Raw genomic sequence first — 23,188 nt, forward strand, 5'->3', positions numbered from 1 at the left:
GCTGCTTCAGAGATTGTCAGAGAATCTTTCATTTTACTTTGCATGAGTTTACCTAACCAGGTGTGAAAAGAAAAAGTGCTTGCTAATATATCTATAATGTATCTGTAATATATCTACATTATTTGCACAACTATCTTAAACAGAAAGCAATTAGAATATCCATGTGAAACATTTGATCAGCATCTGTCCAGCATTATTGCTGTGGTTTAACTTCTACTAATAGTTTGTGTGTAATTTTGAATAGATGTTTGGAAGTATGCAGCAGTGTTTTTCTTCGGTTGAAATAACATAATGTAAGATTTTGGTATGAAATAGCAAAAGAGAATTCCATATGTACTGGATATCTGAACCAATGCATTCATTAGAAAGTTGTCTTTGCTATTTACAAGAAAAATAGCTGTCAAGTATGCAATCCAGATCACAATATAAAAAATTATACTAAAGGTTATTGATTTGGCCTCATTGTAATTTTTGGGAAGATCTCGTGCCATGTAAGAAAACAAGATACACAAGGCACCAAGAACAATATTTATGAATGCAACTGTGCTAGTGGTTATAACATACCCCATTTTACAGGTGAGAAATATCTGTTTTTTAAAAGACAGTACGTCATTGAAGGGTTTAGGAGGTGTAAAGATCATCCACATAATACAAACAATAAAATAAAAAACAGAAAAAGAGATTACAAACATCCACTGGCCATTGTACTTTACCCACAACCTGTGCACGTTCGGGAACTCATTCATTTTGAAGACACAAACTATTTGAAAGGCACGGACAAACAAACAGGAGAGACAGACAGTAAAGAAAAACGTAAATAGGACATTTCTTAACATACATTTTATGGATGTGGGTTCACCAAAGAAAAAGAATGCACTTAGGCAAGACATAATCAGACACACTAACATTAGGAAAGACATGTTGCCACCAGCAGACCTCACCATTGGTGTGTTGTAATTGTAAACAAAAATGAATACTGTGATAATGAGAAGAGTAATCAAGCATACATTAGAAAATATAAGTGCAATGGAGGGAATATCTGTGAACTGTAGATAGATAACAGAGCGTGTCTGACATGTCGCACTGCCCTCATCAGACCATTCATTCGCTGCACATGGAAAACAGGTATAGGGGTCCCCTGGAATAAAAACAAAGATATGAATGTTTGGTAATACAGGCAAAATATAAATCTTGTAATGACTCAAATTAAACCATTCATAAAGTTCTATATAATATAATAATAATAAACTATTAAAGGAGTGCCCTGGATTTATGAAGCCTAAATATCAAGGACTCACTACTTAAGGTACTTACGAGAATAATTCACATAGCTGTTTTGTGGACATTTTTTACAGAGAAAGCAGCAATCATGATATCCCACGTGTTCTCTTGAAAATCCCTCCTTACACTCAACAGAGCAGTTTGAGAAAGGAACCTTTATAGAATAATAAAGGGTGTTAAAAGCTCATCTGGACTGCTAAATGTATAAATGAAGCCTTCAAAGACCATGGGTGTCATTAGAAAAAACTTTTACTGGAGTAGACCAAGAGTAATAAAGGGTAACTTACAGAAGTATTGTTACGCCAGGGCATGAGCGAGTTGTCGATGGTAAAATTAATTTCTGGATATGTGTCATAAGTGCCCACCAACTCAATCCATGGAGAATTTGTTACAGTGTGCCAGACCACAACTGCATAACTGACAAATGGATCACCATTAACATCATATTTCACCTGATGGTTATTGAGTGTGAAATCCAAATTCTTAATTTTTTCCAGAAGCTGTTTTGAAGTGAAAAAGAAATGTTCACAAAATGTTAACAAAAAATAATAACAAATTCAAATTAGTACTTTATTAGTAGTGAGTTGTAGTAGTGATCCATTATCCATTATATACGAATTTCATATCACAAACATATCACAGCTAAAAATTTTATTCATTCGATTTTTATCATGTTTCTCTTGTTGTAACGTGTGAGAATGTCACAGAGTGACTCGGTAGGGCGGAACCAAAGTGGGAGAAGAGGTTCTGCCCGGGCCGGTTTCTGCAAACACCGGCACTTCCGGGTTCCCCGGGAGTCCCCAAAATTACACGCAATGAGGCACAGCTGTGTAAACAACGTGGTGCGTGGTGATTGGGTGAGTCATGCCGGGTGGAGGGATATAAAGAGGAGAGTAGAAGAGACAGGAAGCGCTGTTGTATCAGGAAGGACGCCGCGAGTGCACGCTGGGTTGAGTCGCGAGTGCAGAAGCACGATTGTTGAAGTTGTCCCGGAGATTTGTGGAGAGAGAACGAGTCAAAAGTCAACAAAGGGTGAGCAAAGGATTTGTATGAGTGGATCAATACAGCCATTATTGTCTGTGTTTACACGAAGGCTTGGGCGAGTCGCACCGGTGGAGTTGTTTACATCGTGGATTGACCTGTAAGAAGAGAAATAGAAGAAAGATCGATTAAGGAATATGCCAGTCGTAAGTAATATTTAACTCCAAGTGTGTGCTAGATACTTAAATTACTGATGAAGAGCGTAATTTGTTTGTAACGGCCCCACCAGGTGTGTCCGACAGGTGGGCAAGCCGGAGGAAGGGTATTGTGCTGACGCTGGGTGGCGAAACTTACGACCCGGTTCGGACATCGCTCGGCGTAGCCACTTCAATCCCCCCCAAGCAGCGTGTGAGTGATTATTTGATCTGAGTACACCAAAGCGTTTTGCAGTGTTGTGCCGTGTCCCTGTTGTTTGTACTCACCCCAGGAAGGACCAGGCCTCTGTGGAGACCATCGGGAGTTGCCGAGACGGTGGCCTTCCAACTAATTAACTACGCGACTTAACTACATCCAGCGGGAGTCCTATGGATCCAACTAAGTGAGGTACTGTGGGGAACTTTGTAGCCATACCTAACCACGTAATGACCGAGGAGGTGTTAGGAGCAGTAGAAGATCTTGGCGGCCGTATATATGCTGTGTGTGGTGGTGCATGTTGAATACTTACCTTCTCGTCTAGATCTTAACCTGCCCACAGGAGGAAGGGAAGACGGACGTGCTGGTCCGGGAAGACGGACGTGTGTTCGTTGTGCCACTCTGAACTGCACCCCCCACGAGACATTGTCTCATCGGCCACCGCTGGACGCCGGTAAAAGCCCTTAAAAGTCCTGTTTATTTTTGCATTTTGTCATTCGGACTTCTGTAATAAAATACTACATATGATGCTAGAACATCTGTGTCTCAAAACAGCTTTACAGGGGGTATGGCTTAGCTAAATGAGATGTAAATGAGCCCTATTGTCTCTCCAGCCAGGGAAAAGGGCAAGTGTTAACTTTTTTCTTTCTCAAATTTCTCAGCATTCGCTTTCTTGAATGTGTTACATTCAAATGGCCAAATCTTATCAGATTTCCATGTGTTACACATTGTTGGAAAGCTTAGAAACTGCACTTTCAGAATCTATGAATAACTCAAAATGCCCCAGATCCGACTTGTGTCCCTACTTTCCGTGACTGGTCACATATATACAACACTATGTATAGTATATTATTGGCAGTGCAGGTCTATAGATTATAAATGTGACTGGTGTTATGATGGTTATAATTTCTATTAGATAGGCACTTTAACTGCTTTTGCTCTTTCCATTTCTCTCTTACCGATTTAAAAAGCTTAATCCACTCATTATTTAAGGCAGGTTTTCCAAGGTGAGCAAACAGCAGTAGACACAAAAGGGCTTGCTTATATAAGCAACAATGGATGTACAGACTGGGCTTCTTTGTAAGCACACAACAATAGAATCAGCAGAGACGTTCCTGTACGAGCGAACAACGGTAAGTATGCAGGTAGGTCTTCCAAGGTGAGCAAACAGCAGTAGACACAAAGGGCTTCCTTATATAAGCAACAATGAATATCTAGCCAGGGCATTTATTTCAGCTCTACAATTGGACGGTATTCACGGTCACAGGCACGGACATCAGCAGGACAGGTGCTCCGCACACTCCAATAATAGTCAAACCACTCCACAGCAATGCACACGTGTAGTTATGCACAATACACAAACTGAAATCCAAGTACTCACAGCAACGTAGGGCTTATACTCTGCCACCTTGACCGAGCCCCGTCTCCTGGAGTCGAAGTGTCTGATAGTAGTAATGAGATGGAAACATAGACAGCGCTTCACTTCAACATGCAAATCTGCCACGCTAGCTCCTCTTCTCTCACACAGCCGAGACACATAAGAATGGAGTATTCTTTACAGAGGGTCAAGAAAACAGAACACCATAAACACACAGAAGCAGATAATCAATCGTGTAGACCCAGCAAAGCAGCGTAGCTGAGGAACAGATGACTTAACTCATTCGTGAGGGCATCCATTCACATCCATTTCATTTTCCCCTAGATCCTTATTCACAGCATTAATTCCTCTTCAACCAAATGAATGGTCTGGTCCTTCTACCCTTTTCGAACTCACTCTTCTCGTGCCACTCGCTAAACTGCTGCTTCTTCCTCCAACCGGAACAGGAATGAGAGCTTCACAATAGCAACAACAACAACAACGCTCTTCTTCTTCTTTAGTTTTTATTGGCGGTTGGCATCCAGCATGGTGCATTACCGCCACCAACTGTTGGGTGGGTGTGGAGCATCAACAACGCTCTTCCTTCCTTCAACATCCCTTTAATAGCTCATCCTTCTCTGTCGTGTCCCAATCGGCCATCGCCACTTTCAACCCGCACACCTGACGCACGTTAAATCCCCGGCGGAGCGATCCGAACTGGCTGGGTGTTTCATTTAAATCGGTCCGATGAGAAACCACCCTCGCAAAAGTAGTTGCGCTTGCCCACTTTCTGTTGTCACCCCGTGACATATATCATGTATAGAGTAGTATAATAAAGTGTTATTTGAATTCATGTCAGTGCAGCAGCACTGCAAATCAACAATTTTATAAATTCTGCAAAAATGTTTTATGGTTGTTTGAATACACTTTGTTTCTGGAACAGTGTTTAATGTGGTCAATCTTTTTAATTCATTCATAGTTTAGCCAGTTTACAATTATATATACTAAATACTACTTACTTACTACTTACTATTATTAATGCTAAATGTTGGACATGTTCATAATGTTTTGATGCAAAAAACACACAATGTGCAAACATTGTTTTCTATATTTACATTAATCTCTAAAGATAAGTTTTACATTTTCTCCAGTGTTTAGTTGTGTGATAAAAACATTTATCAAAGGCTTGGAAACAAGTATTTTATGTATATAAGGAAATAGATAGGCATTTATTTTACAGGCTAGTACTGGCTAAAACAGATTGATGCTGTGAAGTGCTCGCCTCACTCATAATAATTTGGTTTTTAGTGCTAATTAACTTCAGAGCTCTTGATTACACATTGGTTCTTATCCATAATGAACAGAGGGTGTCATCACATTGTCCCTACACAGGCTCCTTAAAAGCTGTTATGTCCTCCTCTGAGCTGTCATCTTCCTTTAAGTGTGTATCGAATAGATTGCAGTTTTGATCCGTGTCCAGCTGTATTCTGTCAGTCGCTGTTTACACACATACTAAAACAGTGCCTCCGAGCCAGAGGTAGCATCAGCCCTCGTGTGCAGCCATCCAAACGACCAGCACCTCTGTCTGCACAACTCCACTGGGCAAGGACACCATCATTGCATTTGAGTTATTGGTATTACTATGTCTTTATCTTTGCATTTCTACTATTTCTACTGTCATTCATAACAGATAACACTTGCATCCCAGCCGCAAGACACGACGCACTCGTTCCATCGTGTGACCCATCCACAACTCCCTTCCTTCACCTCATCCTTCTCTGTGGGACTCTAGAACTGCCAGTGAGCTGTCAACAAAGAAGACTTCATCCAAGCCTTGCATACCCAGTCTCCCATTTACATCCTAGCTCTGACAGAGACATGAGCCGTTTCTCAATATGCGTTCTTGTCTGTACTTGTGTTCTTGTGGACTTGTAAAACGTCATCAGTCACTGCACAAGGACTGTTCCAATTCAAAGTTCGCATCAAGCCAAGTTCACAGAACATTCCCAGATGTATTCTTGATCTGCCTATTTTATCAAGGATGCATCATTAGGTGACTTGTGCAGACTTATGACAGCCAAGTTTCCCAAAATGCATTCTGCATCAATGGCATTGAAACTTAAAACTTGCACAATATTCGAAATATTACTCTTTCTGTGTCATAAAATTTAGCTGTTTAGTTGAGAATATATAAGAAAAAACTTCAAATATGTGGTCAGTTAGTAAAGATAGCACCTACATTGAAATTTCCTCTTGGATATGTGAGTTCCAGGGAATCAGCAGGTGGTCAGTGGCGTGTACACCGCTAAAGCAGCCTCATCTCGGCAAGTCCTTCTGAAATTTGCCGCTGTCTCGGTGCAGCTGCTCTGCAATCCATTATTTGATGGTCTAACATAAAATATTCCCTTTTGACATATCTTACTGGCATTTTTTTTGTCTCATCAATGTATTTCTCTTTACTATTCATATGAAGTCTGTTATTTCTTAGTATCTTTTTAACTAACGTTAAAGTTAAGTTTCATAATGTAAATCACATATTTTCTATATAATCTTAACACTGTAGTAAATTACTGTGCTTTACTTTAACTGGATGTTTTTCTTGTGTTTATTTCATGTTGTACAAATGTTTTGTAGTTAAAAATAAATTTTTGTGTTTTATATCATACTATATTTTGTAATAAATACATTAAGCAAATCAGCGTATTCACATGTTACCTTAACACTCTGGGGTCGACGGCGGCGCGGGCGCCCGCAAACTCTTTATTTTTCAATCACTCCGCAAAGAGACTTAAAATACTCTGCTGATTTTTGACATACAGATATGATTTATACATCATTTAAAACGTTAAAGTGTCTAGTTTTTTTCTGTCCACTCCCAATAAAAACAGAATGTTGTGCTTTTCGCAAAATTAAGAAAATAAACATGATGCGCGTTTTGTTCTCTGTCCCTCAGTGAAGTCTTTTTAGAAACGCGTCAGAAAAATAAACTGTAACTTAACGAATACTTGTCGTAGAAACAAAAGATAAATGTCTACATAATGCTTGGAATGTCTCCTTTTAAATGATGTAAGTGAGATTGAAAACAGATATTGTCATTCGGTGTAAACTGTATGAGAAGGAGGAGAAGTACCGTATTTCTCCAGTTACCTCATTATCTGTAATGAGAAGAGATTGCCACACCCCCGCGCTATTGAAGTGAACGAGCAGAAACATCCATATGCATGACTCGTGCCTCCTGCAGTCAATGGATATGCAATCCACAATCCAGTCTCTCCATTTCTTGTATTTCCATCCGATTGCACCAAACATGACATCTAAATCCTTATTTACTTGCGTATGTGTGTCAGTATCTCCAGACGTGAGTGTTTTCTTTTTCTTCTGTCAAACAGTTGACGCGACGGGAACGCACATACACAAACACAGGAGTCAGGAAACTCGACGCGCTTTTTGGTATTTTTATAAAATACGCGATTGCAAACAGTACAATCACTATTTAGTTGCGTCTAAGCGCATATCTCCGCACAGCAAGTTTATTAAACACAGGATCACTCGCATGTGCACACGTTTACTGCAACACGTGAGGTAATGGCGGCGGCTGTAAACAAACATTGATAGGTTTATCACACGTGTCCCTTGTTGTATTTCTACTATAATGATCACAAAAACACAAATAAGAGTCCAGACAACGATAGGCAGTTGTTCTTTTGAGCTTTTTACTGCACAAAAGTAAACCTCTCGCTGGCCAACCAAACACAAACCCTGTGTTCACTTTACGATGGCCAAACAGTACCTTTACCATGATTAGACTACTATGGTTTTTAAAAGGTAACTTATACTTGTGAAATTAATAGAAAATATTTCAATAGAAATATATATATATATATATATATATATATATATATATATATATATATATATATAATGTGTGTATATATATGTCACAGGTCGGAGCGGACCCGAGATATCTAAAGGGTCACGCCCCTTCCTAGTTTCCACCTCGAGGAGGTTCCCAAGACCACCCCAATGACCAGACAGACAAGTATACTATAATTAAAAGACAACTTTATTAAATATTTAAAAAGGTAAAGGGAAAAGGGGAATGGCAGTTAAAACAGTTTCTTCTTCTGATCTCCAGGACAACTTCAAGTAAAGCGGGGGCTAGGACTCCTTTCCAGAAGGGTTTCTACTATCCGTGGCGCCCTCCGCTTCTCCTGGAGGCAGAACAGGAAAAACAATTTAGTGCTTGGACTGATGTTTTCTTCACTACCTGTTGCTGGTAATGGTCTGAGGTGTTCGCCCTTCTCTCGCCCCTTAGGGTCACTGACTAACTCCTCGGGCCTCCTCCCGGCCGGAACTGAAAGCAGAAGTGGGATATGTAACACGGGTGAAAGCTTCGTACAGAGGTAAGTACTTTACCAGCTGGGACTTGGCATTCCTCTTCCAGCCGTACCGGGACAAGAGGTAAGTTACGTCACACAGGTAAGGTACACACACAGAGGCAAGTGGTTGCAGATACTGGGACTTTACGTTCCTCTTCAGGGCGTGCTAGGGACAGAGGTAAGTTACACCACACAGGTAAGGTACACACACACAGAGGCAAGTGGTTGCAGATACTGGGGCTTTACGTTCCTCTTCAGGGCGTGCTAGGGACAGAGGTAAGTTACACCACACAGGTAAGGTATTCACACACAGAAGTAAGAGGTTTGCATCAACTGGGACTTTACGTTCCTCTTCAGGGCGTGCTAGAGACAGAGGTAAGTTACACCGCACGGGTAAGATATTCACACAGAGGTAAGAGGTCTGCATAAACTGGGGCTTTACGTTCCTCTTCAGGGCGTGCTAGGGACAGAGGTAAGCTACACCACACAGGTAGGGTATTCACACAGAGGTAAGAGGTAGGGCTGTCACTTTTGTGAAAAAATCATTTTCGATTTTTAATATATAAGTGTTCATTGAATCGATTGTAAAATCGATTTTCCATGTCTAAAAAAGACGTTTCCATTTTCAACGCCAAATAACAGACAAATGTAAAGAGAGCGCCTGAAACGCACAAGTCAGCAATATTTCTTATTCATTGTCATTAAGTTTCGTGCAGAATAAAAAACAGCAACAGTAGTGCAACATTCTAAAAAAAATATGCAGAGTGGACTGCTGCCATAAATGAAAAACATTACTGCAGGCTTCAACCGGCTGCTTTTATGATTTAGGCAATTCAAAAATTATTTTAAATAATGATTCGATCCATTTCAAACAACTGTTCAAAAATGAAACTTTAAATAGACTTACTTGAAGTTGAGAACATGCTGTGTATTTTTTTATTAAACGTAACCGACACTTAGGCGGCACTAGGCAGGCATAATGAAATGCGCAAAAAGACTAGGGCCATTACAAATTATTGGTCAGGAAAACAAGTCGATCAACATTTTAGGGGTCAAGAGCAGAGCGCTTTTCATTCACTATATGTCCATCTGTTGAGAAGACCCACTCCGACCGCACTGATGTCCCAGGGAAACTCGGGTACTTCGTTGCCAGCTGCGTATTTTGTACTGCCAATCTTCCATCACAAAAGCGGGTCGCTGTCAGCTCGCAAGGGTGGCTCCTTGTCATAACTCATCATCTCCTGTAAGGTCTCAATTCGACGCTGTCTCGTGTTGCACAGGTTTATTGACGTTGTCCTCCATTTTCTTTGCAAAACACTAGATGCAGCGATTGAAAGCGTGAAACTATAGGTGCGTAAAATTGCTGGGTATTTTCTGTCTAGCTTTCGCACACCTACTGCACTTTCGGAATTCTTTATTTTCTTTTTCTGCTTGTTTGTGAGTTTTGTTACATCTATATTTTTAACTGTTTAATTCTTTTAAAATTAATAGTGTACATATTTGGTTAAAATCGATTGCCTATTTTCGTTTTCGAAACTTTTTTTGGTTGGTCCGATCGATTGTGCAATCGATTTTCGAACGAAAAGTGACAGCCCTAGTAAGAGGTTTACATAAACTGGGGCTTTACGTTCCTCTTCAGGGCATGCTAGGGACAGAGGTGAGTTACACCGCACAGGTAAGGTGTTCACACACAGAGGTAAGAGGTTTGCTTAAACTGGGGCTTTACGTTCCCCTTCAGGGCGTGCTAGAGACAGAGGTAAGTTACACCACACAAGCAAGGTATTCACACACAGAGGTAAGAGGTTTTGATGGTTGTCTCACCCAACACTTTTCCCTGGGGCAGTGGACTTTCGGAACACCTGCTGCACACAGGGGACACCTGGTAGATGCGTGCGGGGCCTGAACGCTTCCCTAGTTCCCCCCTCCTCTCGGGTACTGGGGGTACTGAACTGGGGCGAACTCTCGAAGAGGCTCCGTACAAAGATGGTGGAAGTACATATAACTGCCCTCAATAAGGACCACAGGGCCACACAGTAGGTGTCAAGCGCTACTACTCACACAGTTTCACAGAGGTAATCCCCCACTGCCCTCACTCGGGATCTGTACGGGCCGTCGCGGACACACTGGGGGTCCTACTTTTCTGGCACCTTTCCTTATGGTGGTCTGACCACAACGCGCTGGTAACTTCCCACGGATTACACTGGACTGAGGGCGACACCTGTTTCTACAAGCACAGCACACACTGCAAGCTTTAGTGCACACACCCACAAAATAAAGTTTAAGACTTACCCACAGCAGTCTTCACACATTTCACATGACATAAGGAGTTACCCAACTCGGCCCAGGTCTCCCGGAGGGGAATTCGTTGGGCACTATTTCCAGCACAAGGAGAAAAGGGTCGTAATATTTGTCGTTGGATCTCCCCACTGTTCCACATAGACCTCGCTCGGCTCCCCCACACTTCTCTCATCCAGTGGGGCCGAACACTCGATCGATAAACTCACAATACAAATTAGAAACACAGACCGGCATCAATATTTCTCTGTATGTCAATGGTTGGGGTACTCACGTATGGTAAGATTTATCCCCAGCAAGAGATCTCCAGCTTGCCTTCAATATTAGCTCCCGGCTCGCCTACGTTTTTCTCCCCGTAGGGCCGTCACAATGTAGCACGCTCACAACACACTTCGAGTAAATCTTCCTTCGTAACACTTGCAAAGATTCGTACTGTTACTCACATGTTCATAGATCCACAATACACCGTGTTTTTCCCACTGTTTACTCGATCCTGTCACGTAGTTTCAATAAGTTTGCTTCACCCAGTCACCTCTCCTCTCTACTCCCTCTGGCTTCACCGTCAACAGCTTCAGCTTTCTTCCCTAAGGGATCGGTTTCCAGTACATACACAGGCCTGCACAGCAGCGATCAAACGTACCAAAAAGCACCCCGTTTGAGTTTGTAAAGGTCTTTTTATACTCTGCTTCTCCTCTTCAATGACCTATCAGCAATCGCTGCACTTATCGCCCACACCTGTGCATAATATGGCCTGATTTTGCCCTCGGGGAAACCCCGGAAATTCCGGTGTTCAGAGTTAGTCGTCCAGGCGGAACCATCATCGAGCGGAACCCATCTTCCGTACTTTTGGTTCTGCCCTCACAAATCGTCACCCGGTGACATATATATATATATATGTGTGTGTGTGTGTGTGTGTGTGTATTTACATTATATTGAAAAGTAAACCTTATCATGGTTTTACTACAGAGAAAGTTACATTCCTGTTGAACATCCCCACAAGACTCATTATGTGGCTCATTATTCAATACTCTTTTGTCTCTCAGCTGTCAATCACTGATTATTCAGGAGCTTTCCCACCTCCACGCATACAGCTTTTCCCAAGCAAAAGTGTCTTAGAAATTGTAAATCAATATCTTGCTTTATGTGAATGAGTAGGCCAAATGATTTTCACATCATTTTGAAGAAAAAACTCTAGACTACTAGATCCTGTTTGGAAAGTCTTGGGAAAACATGTTTAGAATGAGTTTTGTGGAGTTATATCAGTGACTTTAAAATTTTGCTTTTTCAAAAACCACGCATAAACATTTTTCTCTCAAAAATACAAACATGTATATACATGCATGATTATATGATATTGTAGCCCAGTTTGTGATGAACACAGTGTTATGAGACTTTTGCCATTAATATGTTTTTAAGCAACTGAAAAAAGCACAAATGTCAGTGCATGAAAAAAAAACCTTTAGATGACAACAAGTACTTGCAAGTCCAAACTACGAAGGTGGAGCGGTAGGGGGAGTTACCTTAGCAACACGCACTACGTAGCTGTGATAAACGAGGCGCCCGCCTCGTCCCCCGATCACCACCAGAGGGAGCCATCCCCCGAGTTTTAATGCTCATTTCGGACTTCATTTACCATGATTCCACATACCGGGACTGATTACACTCCACCTGTATCCCTTAATGAACTCTTTAAATACTCCCCTTGGACATTCTTTCAGTGCGAAGTCTTGATTTGCCACGGCTGTCTTTACTGAGCGGTTTCCCTGTCTGGTTATACTCTGGTTTGTGACTTTGATCTGTTTATCCTTTATTACGATTGTTTGCTGCCTGTCCTGATCTCCTGCCTGTTATAAGACTACGAGTTTGCCTTATATTGTGTTGTTGGTGTATAACCTGTTCTGTTTTACATTGAGAGACACTTTTTTGGGCTTTACTTAGCTTCCTCTTCTAGACGTTACTTTAGTAATACGTTCGTTTATAATATTGAGTGATAGCCCCAGCAAATTTAACTGCTTATGCTATCATGTATTTTGTTGTGCTATCTGTCGTTTTTCTGTGCTTTTCACTGCTTCTATTTATGTAAAGCTGCTTTGAAACAATTGACTTTTGTGAAAAGCACTATATAAATAAAATTGAATTGAATTGAATAAAGACACAAGCAGCAGGTAAGCCAAGAGAAAATATACATTTATCCTACATGCTGCTACTGTAAAGGTTGCGACAGCATGTGAGTTATACTTAACTAATTAGTAAAACTAGATTTCAGCTGCTTTCTGAAAATGTTCAATTTGTTTTCATCCAAGGCCAATGTAAAGTTACATCCTCATGTTTTCAGTTTGGAGAAATTCATCTAGTGCATTAAAATCTAAGACCATGTCCATCTCTTAATTGTAAGGAATTTATCTTTGATTTCATAGTAATGCTTTACATAGGGTGACCATACGTGCCATTCTTCCCGGACACGTCCTTGCCAGGATTTCGGTGCATCTTCTGGAAGTCGTATTTGTTGACCGCATACACCATTCAATTAACCTCTCGACGCGCACTAGCTCGCGGACGGAAGGACGTCAGTTTTTTTTATGCTGCTAACAATATATATATATAGCCTACTGTGTACAAACAACAATAATAATAACACTACTATACATCGTTTAAAAGGTCTAAGGGTTTAGCATCAGTGTATGGTGTCCGTTTTGAGATTAAATTGCTCTAGTATCATAAATATAGTATTTTATTACAAAAGTCCAGATAACAACATGCATAATATAAACTGACTCCTTACCTTTGTGCTGGAACGCGAATCGAATCCAGTCTGTTTCAGATGTGTGAATAACCCATAAAAACTCTCCAACAAAGTACATCCAATGACCATTTTTGTCCACAAATGCGTATAATCCGTGAAATATGGATATGTTTTCCATTGTTTACATCAGATTTCAGATGCACGTCTTGTAATAGATTATAATATACAATCTGAGGACAATTTACATCCTAACACTTGTATATGAGAGCACACTTGCGTTCAAAATCAGCGCTCAAACTTAATTGTACGAGTAGGCGGGAGTATAATACATAATATCCAAACAGCGCTGTCTAATATCGTGACGTCATCTGACTCGCGCGTTCCTCCAATGACTTCATGGAAAATATTGATAGACAGAACGTGTAGCCAATTAGAACATGAATTCAACGATCTTTGTGTGAAGCTTTATTTCCTGGTGTGGATACGGCATTTTATACGCTTATATAAGGATAAACAATAAAAAGAACGAACGTGTATGCATGTAAACAAAAGACTTTTATTTTGTGGCTGACTGGCACTTAGAAAAGGCACTAGTCTTACAAAAACTCTTGCAAGAACCTCATTTTTGGGTCTATTGACTTCAAACGTGAAATATAACTTCTTTAGACTTGTGGCTTTGGCCTCATTGCATTTATAGGTTTCACACATATATTTATCATTAAGATTTTTAGTGTTAAAAAAGATGTTATGCAAAAAAAAATTATTACAATGTACTTCAGCCTCTCTAACTTTTTTTTTTTAAATCTTAAAATAATTTTGAAACATGGAAAACGAAGCTCAAAGTGTCTTCTATCTAATGATACCACAGTTATGCTTATACTATAAATGGTTTAGTAAAAACAGCCCTTTTAGTGAAAGTAGGTATTTTCATGGTTTCGGGCCAGAATGGGGGTGCTTTTCAAGAGGTTAAAAACATAAGACATACAATTGTAGTTTCATTCTTACCTTAAAATGTAACGGTTGCTTTTCTGTAATAATAATAATAATCCTCTATGACGTATGTGGCCGAGAAATACGACTTCAGCAAGACGAACCCGAAATCCTGGCCAGGACGCGTCCGGGAAGAATGGCACATATGGTCACCCTAGCTTTACATGAATGCTGTATAAGCGCAGTTTAGCGTTTGTATTTGACCTTTATTTTAAAAAATTTAGAGACAGTAATGTCTTAATATGTGTCACAAGTTATGAAAATGAAATTCGGACTCCAAACCTGTAAAATGAAATATGACCTGCTGTCACTGAAAAAAATCTCATGCATGGTCGTCATGAAAGAACTTCGCAAAACAACATTCCTCGGGGCTTCTGGTTCAAAGGCATGCAAAGGTGGTGATATGAGCCACTGGTACCTAAAATGACCTTTACACCTAGGGCTGCACGATTCGGAGAAAAAATCTAATTGCAATTTTTCTGATCAAAATTGCGATTCGTGATTTAAAGTGCGATTCATTAGTATATAATAAAAAAGCTACATCCAGGTTTGTTGTGGTGGTTTTAATAGCACCAAAGAAAGATGCTGTGCTACTGTTTATTTAAGACCTCTTAAACATTGTACCAAGGTGTCTGCAGGACTTTGCTCTTCTGCAGACACACTTTTTAAAAAAAATCTAAGAACATTAAGAAAATAGAATTTAACAAAAATTTATTGAAAGTTTTATTTAAAATAAAATATAGGCCAATGTATTTTGGCTGTCACTACAACAATGCTTCTGACAAGCAAATGTTTAGTTTTTTCTTTTAATCATAAGACTATACTCATCTTGTTTTACTTTTCAGGCATCTGTAATAAATGTAAATATATTAGTTATTAGAATCTATGCTTTAACATAAGCAAAAAATACAAATAAAACACTGCACAGTCCTCACTGTAGGATTTTAAATGTGGAGCTGCAGAAGCTTGTTCAGTTAAGATTAAGGAGTGATTTTAATTTTTGGTGTGTAATAAACATTTCTGACACAGAAAGCACCAGGTTACTGTCTGTCACTTTAAGACACAAGACAGCTTTAAAAATGCTCTGCTTTAATGTACTGATAAACATCCAGCTGTTTATGTTCAATTAGACAAGAAAGAAAACTTAAGTTTAGTGATCACGCGTGTGCTGACTGCTCTCTGTGTGCGCGCTTCATGAACCCTCGTGCCTGTAAATATACTTTCAAAGCGGTGCGGATGTGCGCGTGCAAGCAACTATACTGTACCTCTTTCGTCTACTGTGTTCCGGGCTTTAATGAAACCTGCTTATAGTCTGATGAGGCGCTTGTCATTGTTTGCGATGCATGACGAGAAACGGACGTATATACACCTTTCTTTAAGTCCAACATTACACAAAAGGGAAATGTTTTCGCGCATTTCTGTCCTTTCATTTGCCGGTTAATGAGTTATTTTATTTTTTATTATTTTTTATTTTTATTTAACCTTTATTTAACCAGGAGAATCCCATTGAGATTAAGAACCTCTTTTGCAAGGGTGACCTGGCCAAGACAGGCAGCAGCATATAAAAAAATACAAACACATAAGTATGAACAAATACGCACACACACAAAAAAAAAAAAAAAACAACGCCTCATAAAATCAATTTAGATACTTACAGTCTAAAAACATTTACATATTAAGGCGTCTGCCTCTAAGTCTTTCATTTTTACTTTAAAAGCATTTAGCGAGATTAAATCAGTTAGTTTCAAGTCCTTTTGCAACGTATTCCATGATGAAGGTGCAGAATACTGAAATGCCTTCTTTCCCATTTCCGTACGAGTCTTTGGCACAGAAAGCATAAAAAGGTCCTGAGAACGCAAAAAGTGTTGCCCATTTCCTTTTTGTATGACATAATCACATAAGTAATTTGGGAGCAAACCAAGAATTGCTTTATATATAAAAACGTACCAATGACATAGCCTTCGAGTGGCTAGAGGAGGCCATCCAACCCGAGTGTATAGCTTGCAATGGTGAGTCAGTGCTTTACAATTTGTAATGAACCTTAACGAAGCATGGTAAGCTGTTTCAATCTTATGAATATTCTGTGCAGACGTATGCATATATAAAAGATCACCATAGTCTAAAACAGATAAAAAAGTGGTGGCCACAAGTCGCTTTTTTACATTAAAAGAAAAACACAACTTATTTCGAAAATAAAAACCCAGTTTTAGCCTCAGCTTTTTCACCATGGTCTGCACGTGTGGTTTAAAAGTCAGGGAATCATCAATCAAAAGACCCAGGTATTTATAGGAGTTAACAACCTCTATTTCACTTCCCCCCATCGTGACAATTGGAGGGAGGCTTTGAGGCCTAATTCTGGATTTAGAAAACAACATAAGTTTGGTCTTTTCTCCATTTAAAACTAATTTTAGCTGCATAAGGGTATTTTGAACTTCAATGAATGCAATTTGCAAATATTCAATTGCTTGTACAAGAGTTGGGGCACTACAATATATGACAGTATCATCAGCATAAAAATGGAGATTGGCATTTAACACCTTTTGACCCATATTTTTTATGTAAATAGTAAATAAAAGTGGACCTAATACAGAACCCTGTGGTACACCCTTAGTCACTGTTGCAGTTTTGGAGCATAGACCATCACATCTAATACACTGAGACCTATCACTAAGGTAATTTGAAAACCAAGCAACTGCTTGCTCTGAAAGTCCTGAGTTAATAAGTCTACATTTCAAAACTTCCTGATCAACAGTATCGAAAGCTTTGTACAGATCAATAAAGAGTAATGCTGAATGCTGCTTCTTGTCAAGCGCAACCAAAACGTCATTTACCACCTTCATTGCGGCTGTGATTGTGCTCTGTCTTTTTCTGAAGCCTGATTGATGTGTTGATAAAATAGCATTTGAATATAAAAACTCCTTTAATTGATCACTCACAAGACCTTCAAGAATTTTAACTAGAACTGATTAATTAGATATTGGCCTATAATTATTTAAAATTGCGGGGTCACCTCCTTTCAATAAAGGTAAAACAAAAGATGATTTCCATATCCTTGGTATTTCCTTATTTTCCACTGTAAGATTAAAAAGATATGTAAGAGGCACAGCTACAAAATCAGCTGCCAGTTTCAAGAAATAAGGATCAATAAGGTCAGGTCCTGAGGTTTTTCTACAATCCAAGGATTTTAGGGCTTGATGAACTTCCTGTACCAAAAATGGTACGAAATTAAAAGGCTGATCAATATATCCTGGCTTATCAATAATGGGATTCACAGACGCAGAACAAGTAGTATCAAATAGAGAACCTGAAGATATGAAATGCTCATTAAAACTATTTAAGATCTCCATTTTGTCATGAACAGCAACTGAGTCCTTCATAACAAAGGTGGGTACTACTTGCGAATTTTTGCTTACAGAAAGTGATTTTATGGTTTTCCAAAATCTTCTGGGATCATTTAAATTTTTTGTAGTAATAGACAAATAATATTCAGATTTGGCGGTCTTAATAAAAGAGGTGCATTTGTTTCTTAACTGTCGAAATGCAAGCCAGTCATATGTTGAACCTGTTTTTCTTGCTTTGGCCCAAGCCAAATTACGTTCATAAATAATTTCTGCCAGCTCTGTGGAAAACCAGGGGTTATCACGCCCCTTTACTCTATATCTTCTAAATGGGGCATGTTTATTTATGATTTGTGTAAAACCATCATTAAAAAATGTCCAAGCTATCTCCACATCAGGGATAAGCTCTATTCTACTCCAATTAAAATGAGATAAATCATGATAAAACCCCTGTTCATTAAAATGTTTAAGATTCCTCTTACAAATGACACTTGATTTTGATTTAGGGACCTTAGTGTTCCTGATAGCAGCCACAACACAGTGATCACTTATGTCATTGCAAAAGACACCAATAGATGAAAATTTATGAGGAACATTGGTCAAAATCAAATCAATTAGTGTAGACTTCTCTGGGCATTTAAGATTTGGATGTGTGGGAGAATTGATCAACTGTGTAAGTGGGACAGAATCACAGAAAGTTTTAAAATCATCAGATACTGGTTTAAGCCAATCCCAGTTTAGATCGCCAGCTATAATAATTTCACTATAATTTAACCTACTTAAAAGTTGTATTAGAGACTGTAATGCAGAAATTGGGGCAGATGGAGGTCTATAGCACCCAACAACTGTTATACTGAGGCCCTTAACAATGTCAACATTTACTGCCAGAAGTTCCAATTGTTTGCAGATTGATTCAGACAAAACTACCCTGACATGAAATTTAGTTTTCACATAAATAGCAACTCCACCACCTTTCTTTGCTCTATCTGCTCGATAAACATTATATTAATCCATGCTAATATCTTTATCCATAACTGATTTTGTCAGCCAAGTTTCAGATATTACAACAATGTCTGCATCTGTTGATTTGACCCATATTCTAATCATATCCATTTTGGATATCATACTGCGGACATTGAGATGAACAATACTTAGACCAGACAAGGATTTACAATCAGGTGGCATCTGAAGACATTGCAACTCAGGCCCAGGATTAGGTTGCACATTTCCAGATATCAGTAAAAGTAAAACAATCAACATTCTTCGTCTAGCAACATTACATGATGATTCCTTAGACAGTTCATACGTAAAATCCGAATGAGATCTCTCATTGAATATAAAGTAATTATTCAAAGCCAAGAGACTTTGAAGATGAGGTAAGTCTCTGGGTAGCATGCATGCTAAGTTTATGTCCTGATCCAGCCGTTTAGGAGTTTGCACAGATTGTACAACATCCACAGAACAAGTGCATCCAAAAGCAAAGTTCAGTGGGCAATCCACATTGTTAGATGTACTCACCCCGAAACGATTGCTTGCTCGTAAATCCCACACAGCCAAGGCGCATAGTAAAATCTCAAAAAGCGCCATCGACTTAGTTATAATGGGTTTTAAAAATGTCTGAATCCAAAATCTGCCAACTTCCATGACATTCCGTGTTGTGCAGTTAATTCCATTTGTATGCTTGGATTTCGCGATTCTGTCCGTGTTTTCCGCATCGCGGAAATCATATGGCCGTACACTTTGTTGGGGAGTTGAACTGCTGCTCGCGCAATGGCGTTATCTGACGTTGTTCAGTCTGACACCTCAGTGTTAATGCCCTCTATTGGTTAAACCGCATCAAACATAAAATGCGCATGAAGCGAACTGTCAAAAACTGCGTACTAAATGATTGTTATATTTGATAGTTCTGAATCGAAATAATCGCAGCTTTTGCAATTCGAAAATCGCACCCATCCAAATCGCGATTTCGATTTTAAAACGATTAATCGTGCAGCCCTATTTACACCAGTCTGTTCATTCATACGTGAAGCCTGAGGGCGCCTCACTAGCATGTTATTTAGACAAAATAAAATATTTTAATTCGCGTGAGGAAGCTGTCGTTTTTATGCACACTTTTATGTCATTGGATATTCCACTGCAGTGAAGGCTTATTGCACTATTACTGTTAACGATTATTCGATTGATTGATCGTTAATTTAAATGATCATCGAATATGGGAAATTGCATAAATTGACATCCCTACACAGGAATCAAACAACGGGCAGGTAAGTAACACAGGAACATCCAACGTGAACAGGAACAGACATGGAAGAAATGACAATGAACCGGCAGTGAGTATTGCACAAACACAGGTATAAATACACAGACTAAATATAATAATAATTAGTTACATTTATATAGCGCTTTTCCAGTGCTCAAAGCACTTTACATATGAATGGGGGAATCTCCTCAACCACCACCAATGTGCAGCATCCACCTGGATGATGCGACGGCAGCCATATTGCGCCAGAACGCCCACCACACACCAGCTTATTAGTGGAGAGGAGACCGAGTGATATAGCCAATTAGTATGAGGGATGATTAGTAGGCCAATGGGCAAGTTTGGCCAGGATGCCAGGGCACACCCCTACTCTTTTTCGAAGGACATCCTGGGATTTTTAATGACCACAGAGAGTCAGGACCTCGGTTTAACGTCTCATCCGAAGGACGGTGCTTTTTTTGACAGTATAGTGTCCCCGTCACTATACTGGGGCATTAGGACCCACACAGACCACAGGGTGAGCACCCCCTGCTGGTCTCACTAACACCTCTACCAGCAGCAACCTGGTTTTCCCAGGTGGTCTCCCATCCAAGTACTAACCAGGCTCAGCCCTGCTTAGCTTCAGTGGGCAAGCTGTCTTGGGCTACAGGGTGATATGGCTGCAGGTGGAATGAATCAGGTGATTAATCAATGAATGTCCAGGTGACGACATTCAGAACAGAAACAAAACATGACACGGACTAACCGTGACACGTGCACCATCGCACAGAGACACTTTAGAATTGACACACAAAGAACGCTTGGGTCCGGTTCAGAATTTACACTCTTAAGGGCATTTATCTACCCAGCTGCTAATAACATGCAAAAAATATGTTCTGACGGATAAAACAAAAAGACAATAAACTCATTAAGGATTATATATGGTATATCTGTGTTGTTCCGGTCATGCTGGGTATTTTCATAATACAGTACATTTATTTATTATAATGCAATGCTTAAGCACTGTGCAGAATACCAAAAAGAAAGGGTGTATTTATTTTGCGATCTGAAGCCACATCAGATCAAAACACTCGACTTCTGCTATAAAGTTAGTTTGGAGCAGTGTTTTGATGGTGTGCTAAACTAAGGCTATGTTTACATTAATGCGTTTACCCTTAAAACGCGTTACTTTTGCTACGTTTACGCCTTTCATTTACACTACACCACCGTTTTCGACCCTCATAAACGGAGTCGTTTGTAAACGCTGAAGACCCTGTTTTAGTTTGAGAACTCAGACGTTGCGCTACAGTGTTAATGACAAAGACAGAGTCTTATGTAAACGAACAGCCGATTTTAACGTGACAGCGCATCATTTTCAAAGTAAAAATTTGTTTTATTCAGGTAAATAGAGGTTTGCAACGGAGGTTTTGCCAAAAATAGTAAACATCTACCAACCAGCTATTATAAACGCTATATCAGATTGTTTTAACATGTATCCTTATAAATAATGTCTGTTTTATATTTGAGTATTGTTGGGTTTGAATATTGTTGTAATGTTGTTTGTCTTGTTTAAATTTAGTTAGCTTATTACGAAAAATAGACTGTAATTTTAAACGCCGTTGTAGAGGCCAATATGAAGAGAGAATTGTGATCGGTCAGACATTATTTTTGAGTTTAATTTAAGTTTTGTTTGCTACTTTAAAATGGATTTCGTTTCATATAATTTGTCTCTTAATTTTAATCGATGTTTATTGATAAGTTTTGTTATATAAATTAATAAAAACAATAAAATCACCGTCATATTAAGATTTAATGCTCGTTTAGCAGATTGCGCTTTTTGCTATTTCTGTGTTGCTGGCGGAGGACGTGCACGGACCTCGCACACTTTTAAAAATTAATGTCATATTAATTTTTATTAATTAATCGCACACTGAACAGCGACAGGTAAGGGAAGTTATTTGGTGTCTTTCTGAAGAATACAGTCAGTTCGTACGAAAATTTTAAAATGGACTAAGATCATAAATATGAACGGCGAACAATGAACTATTATAAATATAACAGCCTGAAATGGTTGAAGAGGAACTTCCTGCATTAAAGCAATAAGCATTTCTGTAGGCTAAAACTATACTTCATCTCTTATTATATTTGATTGAAGTTTGCATTTGCTGAATTTTTTTGCTTCAAGTTTATTACTGTTTAGTACTGTTCACTTGAATGCTTCCTTTTTAAATCAGAAAGTTCCCTTTCAGTCGGTCACTACGACGTCACGTCGTGACCGACGAATTGGGAACTCGCTTAGAGAGACCAATCTGCTTCGAATACTACTAAAACGCCAATGAACTTGGCATTGAAATATTTGCATAATGCTGGCGCCGCCCCGCCAGGTGCGTATATAAGCAGCAGGTGCAAATAGGGAAATTAGCTTTTATCGCTTCGAAAGCCGGCAGTATCTGCTATTGAGAAGCTACTTTACTCTGTTGGGATTTGATTGCTGAAGTTGGTTGAATTAGCAGTATCACAGCCGACGCTTCGCTTATTCCACGGCTCTACATCTGTTTATTGTTTTAAGTTTAGTGTGTGCGTTGCCTTTCCCTGTGCGCATCATCAACTGAGCATCTGAGTGAATTTCCCTAAAAGAGTGATACGAGAGAGCTTTGTGCCTTGTTAAAGGCAGCCACTCTCTCGTATATGCGGAGATCAGCGTCCTTTTCAGGATAGCTTTTCGCCCGTGCGATCTTGGATGCGAGAAGTGTAAGGGTTTCAGTGACGGTCACGAGCGCTGTCTTCGTGCTCAGGCATCGAGCACTCCGGGGCTGCGTTCGTGGAGAGTTTCTGTTCTCTCTGTGAGAGCATTACCCTCTTGGATTGCGGAGACGACTGTCGTTTCTACGGGAACGCTGTCCGCGCCTTTGCAGTGCTGATGCCGCCATGGTGCGGCTGTCAAGCCCTCGCAGGGCGCCCTTCGCGTCACTACGCTGAGTAGGACGGAGGATGCGTCCTCCACCTACCGGCCTTCTCATCCTCAGCCGGTTGAGGCTCCGGTGGAGACTGCAGAGTCGTGTTCTACGATGTCTGCCGAATCCATTGGACCTCCTTCTGGTCCCGTCACTTCTGCAGCATCAGAGGGGTGTCCATTTTTCCTCCGAGGCAGAGTCGTTCCGGAGATGGCGGCTG

General features: G+C 39.8%; 1 protein-coding gene and 1 pseudogene across 1 annotated transcript in view; both read right to left on the reverse strand.

Annotated features, from left to right (window-relative positions):
* Window positions 1-206: 206 nt before the first annotated feature.
* Window positions 207-23,188, reverse strand: part of LOC135729896 (taste receptor type 1 member 1-like) — a 78,462-nt gene continuing 55,480 nt past the window's right edge. Inside the window, exons 4-6 of the mRNA XM_065247784.1 lie at window positions 1,569-1,781; window positions 1,315-1,435; window positions 207-1,138 (exon numbers count right to left, since the gene is read on the reverse strand). Coding sequence (XP_065103856.1) covers window positions 207-1,138; window positions 1,315-1,435; window positions 1,569-1,781 — 1,266 coding nt within the window. The remainder of the gene's footprint in view (window positions 1,139-1,314; window positions 1,436-1,568; window positions 1,782-23,188) is intronic.
* On the reverse strand, window positions 20,586-20,702 carry LOC135730532 (5S ribosomal RNA; annotated as a pseudogene).

This window comes from Paramisgurnus dabryanus, chromosome 11 (genome assembly GCF_030506205.2).
Source record: "Paramisgurnus dabryanus chromosome 11, PD_genome_1.1, whole genome shotgun sequence".
In the NCBI taxonomy this organism is placed as follows: domain Eukaryota; kingdom Metazoa; phylum Chordata; class Actinopteri; order Cypriniformes; family Cobitidae; genus Paramisgurnus; species Paramisgurnus dabryanus.